This window comes from Budorcas taxicolor, chromosome 8, assembly GCF_023091745.1.
Source record: "Budorcas taxicolor isolate Tak-1 chromosome 8, Takin1.1, whole genome shotgun sequence".
In the NCBI taxonomy this organism is placed as follows: domain Eukaryota; kingdom Metazoa; phylum Chordata; class Mammalia; order Artiodactyla; family Bovidae; genus Budorcas; species Budorcas taxicolor.
In genome coordinates this window covers 103,576,212-103,595,236 of record NC_068917.1, presented here as the reverse complement: position 1 = coordinate 103,595,236, position 19,025 = coordinate 103,576,212, and the positions used below count along the sequence as shown (strand labels likewise).

The following is a 19,025-nucleotide window of genomic DNA, read 5'->3' as shown; positions in this document are numbered from 1 at the left end:
TTGAAAAAATTATTGGGGTATAGTTGATTTACAACATTGTGTTAGTTTCAGGTGTACAGGAAAGTGATTCTGTTATACATATTCATAGATCCATTTTTTTCCAGATTCTTTCCCATAAAGGTTATTACAGAATATTGAGTAGAGTTCCCTGGGCTCTATAGTAGATCTTTGTTGGCGAAATAAAAGTTTGGACTCTCCCCAGGTTTTAATACAAAGCAACAAAGAGAAAAGAGCTAAAGAGCACAAACCTCTGTCAGTTAGTATGTTTTATGCTCTGAGGATATTTTGTTTATAAATATAATCCCTTCCCAGTTTATACATGTGAAATCTGTAGAACAGTTACCTTCCTCCTTTGCAAGTTTGCTGCTGCTTTTAAGAAGTAGATCTGTACTGCCGATGCCTAGGAGACAACTCAGAAATGAGTAATCCCCTAAATGCTGACTAAACTTGCACTATTTTCATGTTCACACCTAAGAAAGTCACTCCTCAAGGTCACTGAAAACATTCTTGGGAGGAAAGAGAAATGAGTTTTAAGTCACCTGACCCCCATCCTCCTGGACATCATCCAGGTGCTGACATGGTCCAGCGGGTAGACCATCAAGTCCCAAGGCTCACTGCCTGATGATGTGAGTTCCTAAGTGCTTTTCCTCCTGTTTCCAGAGGCCTGGCTTGATTCAGTTTGTGACTCATGCACAGCAGGCCTTGTTAGTCATCATTTGAATTTGTTTTTCTTTCTTCATGGAGCAATCTGACCAACAGTTTAGTATTTTTGATGACCTAAAATTCAGAACACCCCTTTGCCCTGCGTTTTGATTATTTGGCCTTTCAGATTTAAAAGCTCAAAAGGATGAGTTCAGATTATGCCTGGGAGCTTTAAGGAAGGATGCTGAAGCAAAGTGGAGGACTTCATTGAGGTGACTTTATTTGGTATTACAATAAATATGTTTTTTCCCCAAGTCACCCAGGCATACTGACCTGAAAGCAGTGGATAAACAGTTCTCTGTTGTGTGTGTAGGGGTGAGACTGTGACCTCAGATGAGGCCATCAAACAGGAACTCTATTAAAGAGGCATATTAGTTCACACCTGATAAAATGTATGTAAAAGCCTTCTGAAGGAGACAACATACGTGGAATACTTTTTACATATCATTAGTAATGCTGTTTGGAGAGAATTTATCCCCAGTTATGGATCCTATAACTTTATCATAATTTGACCTCTGAATGGTATTCTGGCTTCTATGACCTTGTCATGCAGCAAATAATCCCAGTTGGCTAGGACTATCTCAGGGAACTTTAGGATGTGGCCTAGCGTGGTCCATGTCTAGGGAGTTGTAATAATGTCTGTTTATGCATCATGGAAAAAGAACAGGTTGACTGAGAAAATTTCCCATTCTGTTTCTAATCAGCATCGCCATGAATATTGACCTCTTTCAATCTGGCTGCTGAGATATTCCACATAATATATTCCACTTGATATATGTAATTATCTTGGGTTTACACAGTCAGTAAGAGAAGATGTTTCCATGGCTCATGTCCTTTAAACCAAAAAAACTGCCTCTTAAAAATATGTATAAAATATAAGTGAGCTTCCCTTTAAGGAAATTCAAAAACCACAATCTTCAATACAGATTTGGCTGTTCATTTTGAAAACTCTTCTAATAAATTAAAATGATTGAACTTTTAGCATGTTTTAGGAGTTATAAATATATCTTTCGGACAAAGCAAGAGAGATGTGCAAATTTTTTATTTGAATGCCAAAATAATAGAGTTGGATTTAACTTCAAGTAAATCTGGTTATTAAAATATGAGGATATTTTCTTTTAGAAAAGTAATCTCTGCTGTAGCCATACCAAAGTATTATTTCCAACGTTGTAAAACAAAAGGGATATTACTGCTCACTCTGAGTTCATCTAAGACTACAAATTTTCATGAAAAATGAATGATATCTCCATAGGAAGAAAGCAAAAGAATTTTTTACCACTTTGGGGCAATTTCCTTGCCTTTCTCTTGTTCTTTGGCTGTAAGCATTCAGGGTTTTAGTTTACTGGCATGTTCATGTATGGGGATGAAGGCGCATTCACATCTTTTAAAGTACTTATTGTACTTTAGTACTTTAGTGTGTTAGTGAAGTTAGTTCACTGCCTTATAGTCAGTTAAAGGGCACAGTTCAAATCCTGTCTTATTCTGTGCCAAATTGCTCCCGGCTCTGCATTTGTCTTAATCCTGCCCACCCAAAATGATCCCAGGTCTGTGGACTCTCCCCTGTTCTCAATAGACTTCTCTGGTTGGCTACTTGTCTGACATTAAATGCCTAAAATTGCCTCCATTTCCTGTGATTTGCATCAACACAGGGCAGTCATCTCAGTTTCTAGTTGGACTTGGATAGTAGCACCAAGAACAAAACTTGGCTGTAAGAGCAAACCCTCTCTGACCATGAGAACTGCAGATGTCCTTTTGCTTTCTTTCTGGAAGAAAGTCACTGTTCATTTATTTTATTCCTTAGAATCTCCGGCAAAGAATCTATTTTGCTTTCTGTGTTTTTGTGAATCACATCTTGAAAGATGAAGTTGGAGTCTCAGTAAGACCAAAACTAACTCAAACCATCTGGCTTTTAAAAATTACTCCTCAGCTCCAACAGAGAATAATCATATATCTTCCAGTTCTAAACTCATACAAGCCTTTTAAAGAGTGAGACAAATTAGTAAAGTCGTAGTGTCAGTTCCCAGGTTTTCTTAGGGCATCTCTTTATACTACTTTGAAAGGCTTAAGACAGCTCCTATAGCTTCATGGAAAAGCCACAAAATGTACTGTCAAATAAGATTTGATTTGTAAATGATACCTGAAGTTTAATTAGAGAGCTAAAGAAGAACAAGATTACAAGTTACTTTAACAAGTTTAAGCCAATCAAAGATTGGTAGTAGCCCTTGGTCCCTAGCAGAAACAAACAAAAACTCTCTGGAGAAAAGAACCTTTATCTAGACCTCACATTAACCTCTGACATTTTTTTATTTTCTCAAAACAATGAACAGGTAGTCAAAGATAACTGGGCACACAAGGAAACAAAACACAATGAAAGAAAGTCAGCAGTAAAACAGACAACAGAAACAGACCAAAGGACGCATTCCATTCCACCCAAATACAGTCAAATGTATCCATGACCTAAGTAAGCCTGTAGGATCACTAGCCACACTGACCTACTTGCTGTTCCTCTGACATACCAGGTATACCCTTATCTCAGACACTTTGCCCGGTTGTAATCCCCCTGTTATGTACATAGCCTCCTCCTTCAGCTCTTTGCTTAAATATCTTCATCTTAATAAGGCTTCTCTGACCACTTTATTGAAAACAGAATCTTCCTCCTGAGGTTGTACTTTCTCACTTTCCTGCTTTATTTTTCTCCATGGCATTGGACACTATTCACACAGACTATAGATTCTACTGTCTGCTTATTTTATTGTTTGTTTTTTTCCCATGTTACTGTAAGAAACTTGAGGATAGGAAACTTGACTTGTTCTGGGTGAGCCTGTATGTACAATGTCTAGAATAATGCCTGATGCCCAGGAGATACTCAATATTTGTATAATGAGTAAATGAATGCTTTTATGTAAAGTGCTTAGAACAGGGCCTAGTCATAGCAATCACATACTATATATTAGCTACTATTACCAGTATTAGAAATGAAAATAAAATGTTGCACTGACAGACATGTATTCTAATTGTGGATTGCTTTTCATCAAATTAGGCTCCAGCAGTGGACTAATCCTTCAGCTGATTATTTTTGTGTGGGAAGGAATTATTACCACTTCCCTTTTACACAAAAGTGTAAAGAATAAATTTGGTTTTATACTATTCCCTATGATATAAGGAAAGAAGTAAACCTATGAAGTTCAGTTTCTAGACAGTGACTTCTAGAATGAAACTATTGGAAGATTTTGAAAAATGGAGATGCAGGTGAGACCAATGACAGAGATCATGGTAACTCTACAAATATGTGCTCTGCCCTCAAATTCACCACCAGTGGGTCTTCCCCAGACAAGTCCCCATACAGATGGCACTCACAGAATTTCCATTTTCAATCCAGGTGATGGTGGGGACAGGGATGCCTGTGGCTGTACAGCGCAGGGTCACAAAGGAGCCAAAGGTGACATTGTGGGATTCAGGAGCCCGCAGGATTCTGGCAAAAACTGTTAGGAAAAGAGAAGTGGTGAGCGACTCTCCCACTGGGAATGGTCAAGCTGGGGTAGTCTTGAAGAAATGCAAATCAGATCACGGTCTCCTGTGAAGGATCCTCCACATTCCTTCTATCTTAAGGATAATACCAAATGCTGTGCCCTGGCTTCTCAGCCATTTATGCTGTGACCCTATGCTTCTCACCACTCCAGGATACACCAAGCTTGTTCCCAACTTGGATGATGCCCATGTCATCCCTCGGCCTAGAGCACGCTTCCCGTACATCTTGTGGTAGTTTTCTTATGTCATCTAAGTCTCCGTGTAAGTGATACTTTCAGAGAAAGGCCCTCCTTGACTGCCCAGTGTAAAGTCTAACCTTTCTCCCATTCACTTTCCCATCATCCTATTTCATTGTCTTCATAGACCTTACCACGATCTGAAGTTATTTATTTTTATCTATTGTCTGTCTCCCTGCAACAGATTGTGAGTCGTCAGCAACCAAAAACCTTGCCTGTTTTATTCAGTACCTAGGAGAGTGCCTACCAAAGTAATAATATTTAGTTGAATTAATGCTTTACATATTCAACTATATCATGGTAGAGTGACAGACAAAATCTGTTAAACTTTTACAAGAGTGAGATGAGCATGCAGGGTCAAAAAGAAAAGGAATATTTTAGACAAAGATGCTCAGGATAATGAGTAATTTTATTCTTTTCTAAGGCTGAATGCCCACTTACTAGATAAGAGGAAGTTCTTTTGATGTGAAAAAAAATTTTACCTTTGATTAAAGAGTGGAAATGAGGTTCAGAATGTACAATAAATTGAAGGATTCTTAGGATCACAGAATCACTAATCTTGAGAGAGACTTCAGAAATCAGCTAATTTCTGCTCTTATGAAATAGATGTAGAAATAAAATCCCAGTTAATTTGTTTCCCCAAAGTAATAAAACTAATGGGTGAGAAACCTGAACTCAAGTCTTCTGACTTCAAATCCAGTGTTCTCTAGATCATTATGTAATCTTTTTAATTACCCATTGATTGCAAGTATAAGTTTTTTTTGCTCTGGCCTTTTGTTTTCTAGGACTTAAGTACAAAACATAATATTAGACTATGAAATTCCCATTAATACAATGCTTTGATGCTTAGTTCTTCTAAACTTATAGAATTTGTGGATTTTGGATTCTAAAGGAAGGTACAGAAGAGACAGTAAATACTAAACAGAAGATGTACAGGACAAAGAAAGATCAAATTCAACTGTATTAAAAGTTGGTCTGATTTTTTAATAGCTCTTTAAAAGGGTTGCATAATTCAAAGAGATACAGGAGGACATAATTTGTTTGACAATTGTATGCTTTTTGCAGGTTCTGATTTCAGATTTGCCTGCTCAGATTAACTCGCCCTCCTGTCTTTTGATATGGAGGACTCTACGAGATGAAATCTGAAAGAGCATGCTAGAAATACAAACACTGAACCCAAAAAGCCAGGAGAAAGAGAAAGCAAGGAAGGCGCCAACCTCATTGCAAAAGTGCCAACTTTGGCACCTTCCATTCGAAGGTGCCAACTTCAATCCAAAAATAAAAAAGAGTGGATTTACTGTTTAAAATGAAGCTGAATCTTTCCCTTGTGCCCCATGTAAAAATGAAATTGAACCTGATTTTAAGTACAGGAGTCTAATTACCAATATACAAAAGAATACAGGGTTGAGGAACATGTTATACAACATTATGAGAGGACTTCCCTGGTGGTTCAGTGGTTAGGACTTGGTATTCCCAATACAGGGGGCACAGATTCCATCCCTGGTCGAGGAGGATCCTGCAAATCACATGCCATGTGACACAACCATAAATAAATAAAGTAAATAGAAAGAGTATATAGTTCTCTTAAAAAAGCCATGATGAAGATACAATTCAATCATATCCCAAATACGGACAGTTGAACAGGGCAAGATATTCTGTTTCCCCCCCAAACAAATAACATTGGAGAGAAAAAAAAAGAAAATGAGGGGACTATTATAGATTGAGAAAGATTTAAGAGGCATAGTCCCGAGTGTAATGTGTGGATTCTTGTTTGGATTCTTATTCAACAGATCAGATATAAAAAGACATTTTAGAGACAACCAGATAAAAATTGTACAATCCCGGTAGTAAATGGTATTAAGAAAGGAGTGCTAATTGGGGATGGATGGTAATGTGACTGTGTTAAAAGTCCTTAAAGTACATGTGTACTGATTGAATTTATATCTGAGATTTGCTTTAAAGCAAACCAGCAGCCATAAAATGGTACTTGGTTAGATAAAATGCTAGACTATTGACCACTGTTGCTGTTGGATAATGGTACTGTGAGAGTTTACTATATTACTGTGTCTACTTTTTTTACAAGATTAAAAAGATTTTAACATTAAAAAATTTTTTAAGCTGCAGTGGAGCCTGCCCCACAGCTCCAGAGAAACATATCAGGGGACACATACTTCTTCTGCCATTGAAATAGTTAAGTTACTAGAAAACCTAAAACCTGAAGAAGGGTAGGGTTCTGAGGAGAAACACTGGACACAGATCTCAGTCCTGAGAGTTCAGAGGTAACTGCAACAGTTTTTCTTTTTTAATTGGAGGATAATTGCTTTACAGTACTTTGGTGCTCTCTGCCACACATCAACATGAATCAGCTATGATTTTTTATATATATATACCCCTCCCTCCTGGGGCTTCCCAAGTGGCTCAGTGGTAAAGAATCCACTTGCCAATGCAGGAGCCACAGTGAGTTCAATCCCTGAATCAGGAAGATCCCCTGGAGGAGGACATGGCAACCCACTCCAGTGTTCTTGCCTGGAAAATTCCATGGACAGAGGAGCTTCACTTCAGTTCAGTTCAGTTGCTCAGTCGTGTCTGACTCTGCAACTCCATGAATCACAGCACACCAGGCCTCCCTGTCCATCACCAGCTCCCGGAGTTCACTCAAACTCATGTGCATCGAGTCAGTGATGCCATCCAGCCATCTCATCCTCGGTCGTCCCCTTCTCCTCCTGCCCCCAATCCCTCCCAGTATCAGGGTCTTTTCCAATGAGTCAACTCTTCACATGAGGTGGCCAAAGTACTGGGGTTTGAGCTTTAGCATCATTCCTTCCAAAGAAATCCCAGGGCTGATCTCCTTCAGAATGGACTGGGTGGATCTCCTTGCAGTCCAAGGGACTCTCAAGAGTCTTCTCCAACACCACAGTTCAAAAGCATCAATTCTTCGGCGCTCAGCTTTCTTCACAGTCCAACTCTCACATGCATACATGACCACAGGAAAAACCATAGCCTTGACTAGACAGACCTTTGTTGGCAAAGTAATGTCTCTGCTCTTTAATATGCTATCTAGGTTGGTCAGAGCTTTTCTTCCAAGGAGTAAGGGTCTTTTAATTTCATGGCTGCAGTCACCATCTGCAGTGATTTTGGAGCCCCCCAAAATAAAGTCTGACACTGTTTCCACTGTTTCCCCATCTATTTCCCATGAAGTGATGGGACTGGATGCCATAATCTTACTTTTCTGAATGTTGAGCTTTAAGCTAGCTTTTGCACTCTCCTCTTTCACTTTCATCAAGAGGCTTTTTAGTTCCTCTTCACTTTCTGCCATAAGGGTGGTGTCATCTACGTATCTGAGGTTGTTGATATTTCTCCCAGCAATCTTGATTCCAGCTTGTGCTTCTTCCAGCTCAGTGTTTCTCATGATGTACTCTGCATAGAAGTTAAATAAGCAGGGTGACAATATACAGCCTTGACATACTCCTTTTCCTATTTGGAACCAGTCTGTTGTTTCATGTCCAGTTCTCACTGTTGCTTCATGACCTGCATATAGGTTTCTCAAGAGGCAGGTCAGAGGAGCTTGGCAGACTATAACCCATGGGGTCACAAAGAGTCAGACAAGACTGAGTGACTGAGCACACACATGGTCCCCGCCCTCTTGAGTCTTCCTTCCCCGCTGTACCACCCCTCTCAGTTGTCATGGAGCACAGGGCTGGGCTTTCTGTGTTGTGCAGCAGCTTCCTGCTTGCCATCTGTTTTACATGTGATCGTGTATGTACGTCAGCGCTACTTTCTCAATCTGTCTTAGCCTCCCCTTCCCCTGCTGTATCCACTAGCCCATTCTCTGTATCTGAGTCTCCATCTCTTTTCTATAAATAGGTTCATCGGTACTATTTTTCTAGATTCCATATATATGAGTTAATATATGATATTTATTTTTCTCTTTCTAACTTACTTCACTCTGTATAACAGGGTCTCGTTTCATCTACCTCACTGCAACAGACTCAAATGTGTTTCTTTTTATGGCTGAGTAATATCCAACCAATCCATTCTGAAGGAGATCAGCCCTGGGATTTCTTTGGAAGGAATGATACTAAAGCTGAAACTCCAGTACTTTGGCCACCTCATGTGAACAGTTGACTCATTGGAAAAGACTTTGATGCTGGGAGGGATTGAGGGCAGGAGGAGAAGGGGACGACAGAGGATGAGATGGCTGGATGGCATCACTGACTCGATGGACGTGAGTCTGAGTGAACTCCGGGAGTTGGTGATGGACAGGGAGGCCTGGTGTGCTGCGATTCATGGGGTCGCAAAGAGTTGGACACGACTGAGCAACTGAACTGACTGAACTGAATATTCTGTTGTGTGTGTGTGTATGTACAACTTCTTTATTCATCTGTTGATGGGCAGCTAGCTTGCTTACATGCCCTGGCTATTGTAAATAGTGCTGCAGTGAACACTGGAGTACTTGTATCTTTTTGAATTGTGGTTTTCTCAGGGTATAGGCCCAGTAACCACACCAGTTTTAGATCAGAGCTCTGTGGCAGATGATTGCAAGTTAAAACAAAATGTAGGCTTGAATTTTATTTTTTTTTACTGGGTTTCCCTTGTAGCTCAGTTGGTAAAGAATCTGCCTGCAGTGCAGGAGACCCAGGTTCAATTCCTGGGTTGGGAAGATCCCCTGGAGAAGGAAATGGCAACCCACTCCAGTATCCTTGCCTGGAAAATCTCATGGACAGAGGGCTGCAGTCCATGGGGCCCCAAAAAGTTGGGCACGACCGAGCGACTAACTCTAAGGCTTGAATTTTTTTTTTTTTTTACTAGCAGGCAATATTTACAACCTGAAAAACTCCATAGCAAGAAAAATAGCAGTCATCATGGTGGTCAGTGGGGTTAGTTTCAAGAGCGAGTCACCTGTATATTCTCCCAGGGCCCCGTGCTTAGAGGGCCCCATGCTTGGCTTATTTTTTCTTCTGCCTGTGTCTTTAAAAATTGTAAGTGATTTTTGAATGAAGGGCCCTGTATTGCCGTTTGCAACCAGTCCACAAATTATGGAGTTCTGAGAGCCTGGTAGTCAGGGCTGAAAATGCTTGCTTAAAATCGGGAGTGAAGGCTGCGCTTCTGCTGGAACTCCAGAAAAACAAGGCTCTAAGGTGAAATGGGAAATTAAAAATTGTAAATATGCTGGATTGGTTTATAGGAAGTGTCAATCAAGACTAGATGACAGAGGCTATACCCACGAGAAGGTCCAAATATCTCAAGAGGACAAGCCACCTGGGAGGCGGTGTACATTGCCTTCAGAGTGACAAAAGCAGTACTCCATCTGACCACCTGGTTGAGATTTCTCCCAACTTGGTCCTAATTCACAGGCTGTGGACCCCTGGCAACTAATACAGAGTGACGGGCATCTGAACAAGAGTCCACCCAGGGATTCTCTTCCTTTCTGGTGTTTTCACAAGGATAATAAAGGCTTAGATTGCGCAACATAATTGAGTCCACATTTATCATTGGGCTGAAATAGCTCTTGTAGAGCTTAGGGCTATACTTGTGTGTCCAGAATTTTGTGAGTGTGAGACTACTGGGATGATCATTTTATAGGTCCCATTGTCTCTGAGAATCTGGAAAGAAAAAAGGCAGGATCCTTGAGAGGTTAAGAGTAGGATTATTTCAATTCCATGAATTCTGGAAAAGTGTGGCTAGCAGCTCTAAAGATGACACTAGTCAGTTACCCTTGAACCTGAGTGAGAAGCTTCTGGCTGAAGATGAGAAGCATAAGAAATTGGAAAAGTATGAAATTTAGATTTTTTTCTGCTTTAATTTTCAAAGGCAATCATTTTCATCTGGGACTTTAAGTTCTTCCTGGAAATTTAGTAATAAGGGAAGGTTTATTTATTTATTTATTTTGTAATTTATGGCTTTTGCTTTTATTTTTGGCTGGCATTACATTATTTGGAATATCATTCAGGCTCATTGCAAAACCTCTGATGACCTATATTGCACAACACAGCTAAGAATTATGTGAGATGGTAAGTGAAACAGTCCATTATCATTCTAGAGGTCAATATAGCCTTGGAGTTCATTTAATTAATGTGCTGCCTTGCCCCATATCAGAAACTTCTGGTCCAGTGAGGCACAGGAGGGTACAGAAAAGATCACTGCTGGCACTGCAAGTGGCTTCATGAATGTAGGGTTGTGTTGACAAGCTGTTGGTCTCCTTCTCCAGAGACAGATATACCCTTGGTTGACCATGGGTTTCATTGTTGAGCCTTGTGGGATAAGAGGAGGGGAAAAGGCCAGGAAGTAAAGGAAAGCTGGTCTCTCCTGTACTCCCACTTTCTTGCCAAAAGATAAAACAGAGTGAAAGTGAAGTCACTCAGTCATGTCCACCTCTTTGCGACCACATGGACTATAGCCTACAAGGCTCCTCCATCCATGGGATTTTCCAAGCAAGAATGCTGGAGTGGGTTGCCATTTCCTTCTCCAAGGGATCTTCCCAACCCTGAGATCCAACCCCGGTCTCCCACATTTCAGTGAGATGCTTTACCATCTGAGCTACCAAGGAAGCCCATGACAGTCGTTCAGTCGTGTCCGACTCTTTGAGACCCCATGGACTATACAGTCCATGGAATTCTCCAGGCCAGAATACTGGAGTGGGTAGCCTTTTTCTTCTCCAGGGGATCTTCCTAACCTATGGATTGAACCCAGGTCTCCCGCATTGCACGTGGATTCTTTACCAGCTGAGCCACGAGGGAAGCCCAAGAATACTGGAGTGAGTAGCCTGTCCCTTCTCCAGCGAATCTTCCCGACCTAGGGGTTGAACCAGGGTCTCCTGCATTGCAGGCGGATTCTTTACCAACAGAGCTATCAGGGAAGCCCATATAAAATAGAAACTTGCCTCTTTTTTCAGTATTGAAGGATAGCTTTCACTTTTCTTCTGAGTTTCCCTCTCTCAAAGAAGATGGCAAACAGCTTTTGGGTTTTGACCCAACTGTCTTCTTCTCATAATGTTTTCTTGGCCCATCACCCTTACACCACATCATAATTTGTCTTGTTTTGTTTTTTACAGTTTTTTTTTTTTTTTAGTTTTTAAAAAATATTTATTTTTAATTGATTGATGATTGGTTTACAATATTGGTTTGATTTCTGTCATATATCAACATGAGCTAACCATGGGTGTACATATATCCCCTCCCTCTTGAGTCTCCTTCCCACCTCCTGCCCATTCCCATCCCTCTAGGTTATTACAGAGCCCCAGTTTGAGTTCCCTGAGACATATAACACATTCCCCCAAGCTGTCTCTTTACATATGTTAATGTATATGCGTCCATGCTACTCTCTCCATTTATCTCACCCTCTCCCTCTTCTCCCCAACCCTTGTACATAAGTCTGTTCTCTGTGTCTGCATCTCAATTGCATAATTTCTGTTTTGGCTGTCTCTTCTCGTGGAATGTAAGCATCAGAAGAGTGGAGCTTGCTTTATTCATTAACACAGGCTGATTGATAGTTAGATAATTGATTGATTGATTCACTGAGCAATCGATCCTGAACCCTGTGTGGTACATGGTGAGCACTCAATAGATATTTGTTGAATGAATGAATAAATGAGTGATTCTTCTGATTAGTGATATTGGAAAAAAGGACTTGTCTACGTGATGAATATCTCTGTCCTGTTTGGGCCATCTTTCTCCCAGCTATCCAGTGAACAAGAAGGGTATGGGGTTAATGTCCCATAGATAAGTTCCCCAGGTCGGGTTTCTCCATCCTACAACTCCAGGTAAAATGTGGAGGCTGTGGGGAGGAATTGGAAGTTACATGAATCTAATTTTTGGATGAAAGGAGAGAAAGCTTTCTTTTTCAACCTAGCTTTATCAGCAATAAAGCTGATATTTTTATACCCATCAGTATTTGTTACCAGTTCCAAGCACAAAAGGTAATGGGATGGGGAAAGAAATTTCACCACATTTATCAAACATAAAAAACAAAAAGCCAGTTGCCATTAAAAATAAGTGTCAAACTGCTCCATGGATAACAATACACCTGTAATAATAAAATTAAACACAGTTCAATAATAAACTCCCATTGCTTCAGCAGCAGCCACAAACTGAAAATTCATTTTAAGTCATCCATTTTAAAAGTAATGTGATAGGCTTCATATCAAATAAATGTCCCCTGAATATCGCCATTTCACCTTTTCTTTGCATGAAAGACAATATAAAAGTGCTTTGTTGCATAAACAAGCTGTTTAGTAGAAAGGGCATGGAATTACTTGGTCATCTGAAAAATGTTGATAATTGTTTAGATATGGATTTTTAAAGAAAAAATTATTCAACTCTTCTTTCTATAGATAGTCTTATTGTCATTCTCCCATTCGCTGTGAGCTCTTTCCCATTTGCTTTCCTGTGGGCAAGCATATTACTATTCATCTGCAACATGTGAAATAGACATGGCAATCTATTTATCCTTGGGTTTTCTTTCATGGTGTCTAGTCCTGAGTTTGGGGCTTTATTTTCTCCGGGATAAGTTTACTTTAATAACTTCAGGTTGAGAATCCTGTATTCAAAATGGGACTTAAGCAGCCAGTGATTCCAAGTCCTTTATAACATAACCATATTGTATTCTCATTTCCTTTATCTCTGTCTCTTTTTTTCCTCCCTCCCTCTACCCTGCTCCCTCTTTCTTGTTCCATTTTTCAAAATACTTTCAGCTATATAATAAATTTTGTCATTGGTTGTCATTTTAAGGGGTAATCTGAATTTGTAATAAGGAGATGGAACATTATTCACTCTGAAATTTCACTGGTGGTGTAATGGAAAGCCTAACAGGCAGGGGACCCAAATTAAATCTTGAAATTAATAAGCAGTTTGGCTTGAAATGAATTGCCTCTCTTTTCTTGGAAAGGGAATAGGACCAGAAGAATATTTAAGGCCCTTGTAAATTGTATTTCTGAGCAATTACTTCAAAGGATGTAATGAGCTTGCATGGATTTGCATTTTTTTTCTCATTCCTTTCTTTCTTTCTTTCTTATTTTCTAGCCTCTCTTAAAGAGATCTTTTGTTACTTGATTCAAACCAGCACTGAGAAGAGTAAATTGAAAACAAACAAAAACTCTAACTAAAAATAAACAAAAAATCCCTCAGAATCATACAGATGCAGGTGAAATGATTTTATCTAGATTTAGTTATAAGCAGCGTGATGTTTAAATAGGAAAACATCTCAGATACCTTATTTGAAATACTTAGATAAGAAGGGGCTGTTTCAAAGAATACCAGCCTAGGGTTTGTTCCTAAAGCCAAACTGTATTATATGAGAGCTTGTGAATTTCATCCAAAATACACAAAAGTTAGAACAGTTTGATTGATTTGGTTTGGTTTGGAGCAGTTATGTAATACTTGTCCACTTGAAGTAGTAACAATAAAAATCTCAGCTGGCACCTTGACATTTTTACAAGTCTCCAAAGACCGTAACACCCTCACCTCCTGCCCCCCACCCTCAAGGCTTTTGGTCAGAGGAACTTTCCATTCTAGTCTGTGTGACATTTATATTCTCAGGCTGATTTATGTCATTTCATTTTGTTTGCATTTTCAGAGTCTAGGATACAGAGTTTATTTCTGTTCGTTCAAGGTTTTCTTAATACACGCAAATCCTCAATAACTATATTATATATAAAGCAGCCCATCTCATAACACTGTTAAATGCTGAATTAATATTCCCCATACATTGTTTGTTATTTCCTAATAAAATCATGGCACTCAGAGTTGTTTGTAAGGTCAGAGAAATAAACAGTTGAATAGAACCATACGTTTATAAAAGAAGCAGTGCAGAAAGAAAAAAAAATACCTTTAGTATCTTGCTCAGGTTCACTCTCTTCTATTAATAGGAACAAGACAAACAAACACACAAACAAAAACAACACATCATGAAAAGGAAAATCTTTGAGCACAGAAATGTTACTGTACAAGATGACTTAGGACCTGCTTGTTTCTTATTTCAATAAGAAACAAATGCAATCAAGGGAAACCACTGACCTTTTAAAAGCAAACTATCAAATGACATAAACTTTCAAACTATTGCTTTTAGTCAGGCAGCACCACACAGAAAATGAACTACAGCATACCCAACAACATAGCTCATTCATGCATTTTAATTTCATCGTTGACAACTGCCCTTTCTTTCAAGGCAACAAACTGCCTACTATTCTGATAATAGTAGTGCTGATTGTGTTTCTCCTTGTTAGTATGGCTTCTCCTCTTATGAGGCCCTGCTGTGAAGGCAGTGATGTTGAATCTGGGATCTCAGCTATCATTTCTATGGCAATAGACTCCTGTTGTGGTAAACAGAGGATTAGGGGGTTTCTGCAGAACAGAGCCTACAACCAAGACAGATTCCTCTGTATTGATTCTCAGAGGCTGCCCAGAGAGCAGAGAGGAGCTCATCATTATCTTTCAGGGAAAAAGAACAGTAAAGCAAGCTACAAAGAAAAATATAAAAATGTCTAAATTGGGTGTATGGAATGGAGAATTTTTCAGTTTTTAAAAATCCTAGAAAAGAGACATCCACTAAATTAATTGTTCCAAAATGTTTAATACAACCAAATCAGAGACTGATCCCACATGAAGTTTTATCTTTCTATTGTGAAGATGTATTTTGTGTCAATTTAGACCTTTTTTTTTTTAAAATTGATGTGTAGTTAGAATAGACCTTTCTTTGATTTAGTAATAAGCCAAGTGCAATATTTGTTTATAGTATAAAATAGCGATGCTCTTGTTATCTACTTTTAGAAATAAGAATACATTGGTATAGTTCCTTACAGATTATGGGTATTTTCACACACGTTGTACATTATCTCATTTAATGCTAGCCATTTCCCTGTGATGATACATACCTGATATTATTCAGCCCATTTTTCAGACAAGGAATTGGAAACTCACAGATTTGCTGCAGATGCAGAGCCAGAAATGCCTCTGCAGCTTTCAGACACAAAGTTTTCTGTTCTACCTAGCATCACAGTGAGAAAGCCTCATTTTTATATTTAATGCCCAATACTCTCAAATTTAGGAGAACTTGTTTATAACTTCCTAGTTAGATTGTACTCTTTCTGTCAAGTCCATGACACATTCTTATTTTATTTTTTTTTAAATATCAAGGTCATATTGGATAAAAATGAGATTTTTCCATACTAAAAACTGGTCCATCTGGACACTAGAAAGCTGCAGAGACTCCCTGCTTGGAACAAAGACCTTAATCGGAAGAAATAAGTGAAGGTCCATAGTTAGACCAAATTGGGCCTGAAAAATTATACCTGAATGTCTTTGGGCTGAGCATGTCTTTAGAGTTCCTTAGCACAATTGTACTTATTTCCAAGCCTGCGGGGGGTGGGGGTGGGGGGGAACAACTGTTTTTTTGGAACCAGCAAAATAACTATGGGTGCCTGAGATGGGCAGGGGACTTAGATGGGAACGTCAAAAATCTGTGTTATTTGACTGCTATATCTCCAAAATTTTGCTCCACTAAAGTTGAAGGGCCTCAGTAGTTTTGAGAACCTTATTTACTCATCTCGTACACTACTCTTTTTAGGGTTCTAGAGCAAGTGCAGGTAAATCCTCAGCCTCCTTGTAATTTTGCAGTAATGGTCTTTTACTGGACTGGACTATATTTTGAAGTAGACTCTGAGGGCAATGCTGATTTTTCCTTTGCTGCTTTTCACTTTGTTGTTGTTATTGTTATTATGACTCATTTTGCTTGATTTGTTTGGAATTGGAAGCAGTCAAACGAATGCACCCATTTCCTCCACTGCAGATATATAGAACCAATTCAGGGGATCAAAGAAGCTCTAAGATTTGCCATTTTCCTAAAAGGAAATCTGGAAGTCCCACCAGAAATTAAACTTTCGTATATCAACTCTCAAAATTTCTTTTTACATACAAAATTCAAATACATATCTCATGTGTTGTTGTTCTGGTCGTGTCCGACTCTTTTGTGACCCCATGGACTGTAGCCTGCCAGGCTCCTCTGTCCATGGCATTTCCAAGGCAAGAATATTGGAGTAAGTTGCCATTTCCTTCTCCAGGGGTTCTTCCCAACCCAGGGATTGAATCTGCATCCCCTGCACTGAGGGCAGATTCTTTATGTATATAAATATGTACATATTTATATACGCTATGTATTAATATATACACATATGTACACACATTCACACACATGCATAAACAGTTGAGGTTACTTTAAGTTAGAGAAATTGCACGCTATTCAAGTTTGCATACAGTCACACAGTGTATGAGATTATTTGTTATTTCGAGGTCAAACTGTAGTCCTGGTTTTACTGTGTATCCTGCTTGCCTACCCTACCGCCATCCCTCTTGACTTCTGAACCGACTGTTTTACCTCTTAGCAATTTTACATATATTCTGCTTTATGGTCTTTATGTCTACTTAATTGATAAACTCTCTTTGAATGACTTTATGTGTAATGCGTCGGTCTTGTCCTCCAACGTGATTTGTAATCTTTGTGGGATGGAGGAGGGAGCAACAGAGCATGCTTTATTTTTGTTGTGTCATTTTCCCCGCTAAAGTCTAGCATAGCCTCTTGTGGAAATACTTTGAAAAAAGTGTTGGATAGTCATTCATTTTCCTTCTCTGCTTCCTTGGGATTGTTCAGTAGAACATTTAGAATGGAGAGTCTGAGATGTCTCATATTGGAATAATCTGAGATATAATCAACATCCAAGTTAAACAGTGTATCCATCGTTTTCTCGAATAGTTTGATTTATGGAGAACTTAGTTTCAACCCATTTTAAACAGCTGTGTTTAAAAAACAGGTACATGTATATAACCTGAATCAAACCAAAATCAGTCTCCTTATAATTACTACCCACAAGACCCAGTTCCTACTTCTACCTACTGGACAGAAATGAAAATAAAATCCATCACATGTTTTCATTTTTCCAACATGCTAACCCCAGTTTGCCATCCCGACTTCTCAATCTTGAACTGCTTAGCTTCCCTTCTTTTCTTAAGTTATCCTCTTATCTGTGGTACCTGGAACTAAAACTAACACACCTAGAGTCTCACAAATTCAGTGAATAGTTAGACTCTTTCTAAATACTCTACCTCTATGAATATAAATTCGCACAAGTTTTTGTTTGCATTTCATATAATGATGCAGTTAGGTCACTGATTCCACTAAAAGTCATGAGTATCCAATACTCATTTTTATATTTGCTCTTATTAAAGTCTGTCTCCTCAGTTTTGACTGTATATCTGTGTGACTATGACTTGATTCTAAAGAGGTAAATTTTCCTACTCAATTTACTGTATTAGTTGAAGGAGAAGAAAGCTGGGGGGCGGGGGTGGAATGTATTGGTATATGGGAGGAGGGAAAGCCATCAAAGTTCTCTAGTGGAGATAAAAGGGATACATTTAGTAAATTAATACAGGTCATGTAGATCTTACAGAAAGAAAGAAATGAAACCAGAAGAGAAAACAGGTGCACGTGTGAGATGATTTCCATCCTTCTGACTGCAAGAATGAGGAAAGTCAAGGAATAACAGGAATTTGGCCACCTAGAATTGAAGTCTCAAGGCCACCTAGAATTGAAGTCTCAATGGAGGGTGAAATAGTACATTATTTGCATGACATTTATAATTTTCTTCTTGGGCAATATCCTAAAAAAATCTCTGACCATCTGGTACTATAAGAATACCGTTCTAGGACTTTTTCTAAGAACATAATCAGAAATTGGGAAATCAAAATAATATTTCCTTTCCGTTGTGTACAGTACCCCTTATGGGAAACCAGGCAGGAGGCTCTGAGTTTGGGTCCTCCCTCTACTGCTTACTAGCTGTTTGATCTGTGCTACTCTGGACTTCAGTGTCTTCTTGCAGAAAATGCAGAACCTGTTAACCCCCAACTTGTAGGATTATGGAGAAGATTAAGTAAAATGATCTGTACAAGGAAGTTAATATAGCAACTGACACATAGCTAGAAAGTATTGAAGGCTGACTTTGAAGCCATCTCCTCTTGCTCTTCCTCCCTCCCTCTTTTCCTCCCTCCTTCCCTCCCTTCCTTCCTGTTTCTATCTCTATGGTGTCTTCCTGACTGACGACAGCTGTTCTTCCAACTGACTTCAAAGGTAGAAGGCTATTTCGTCTTATTTTAAATTTCGGTCTTCCTTAGCAGGCAGCGTCCCATATATTGTAGGTATTAAAAGCATGAACTTAAATCCTTTCCTCAATTGTCTGAGAAGAATCACTCTAGAAAGAGAAATTCATTCTTCAGATCCTATTTTAAAACATAGATGCTAATCAATATTAGACTATTTGAATCTATTCTTAAATAGGTTAGATGTCTCATCTAGCATCGTATTTTCAGAATTATGGAGTCGGAGATGCCTGTTAGTAGAGAGCCACCACAGAGAACAAGAAAGATCATTTTAACTTTTAATTTTTTTACTTATAAGTGGCTCAAGGGTGGTTGAAACGTAATCATAGTGAGACTCTGGGGTACTTTGTTTCCGAACAGATTCTTCTTTTGTCTTTCAAGCATTAAAAGAAAGCTTGACGATAGTAATGATAAACCT

At 39.0% G+C, this 19,025-nt stretch overlaps 1 protein-coding gene across 1 annotated transcript in view; it reads right to left on the bottom strand.

Moving 5' to 3' along the window:
• MUSK (muscle associated receptor tyrosine kinase) overlaps nucleotides 1–19,025 on the bottom strand; it is a 92,537-nt gene that overhangs the window by 34,871 nt on the left and 38,641 nt on the right. The window contains exon 6 of the mRNA XM_052645287.1: nucleotides 4,060–4,184. Within this exon, the coding sequence (XP_052501247.1) occupies nucleotides 4,060–4,184 (125 nt within the window). The remainder of the gene's footprint in view (nucleotides 1–4,059; nucleotides 4,185–19,025) is intronic.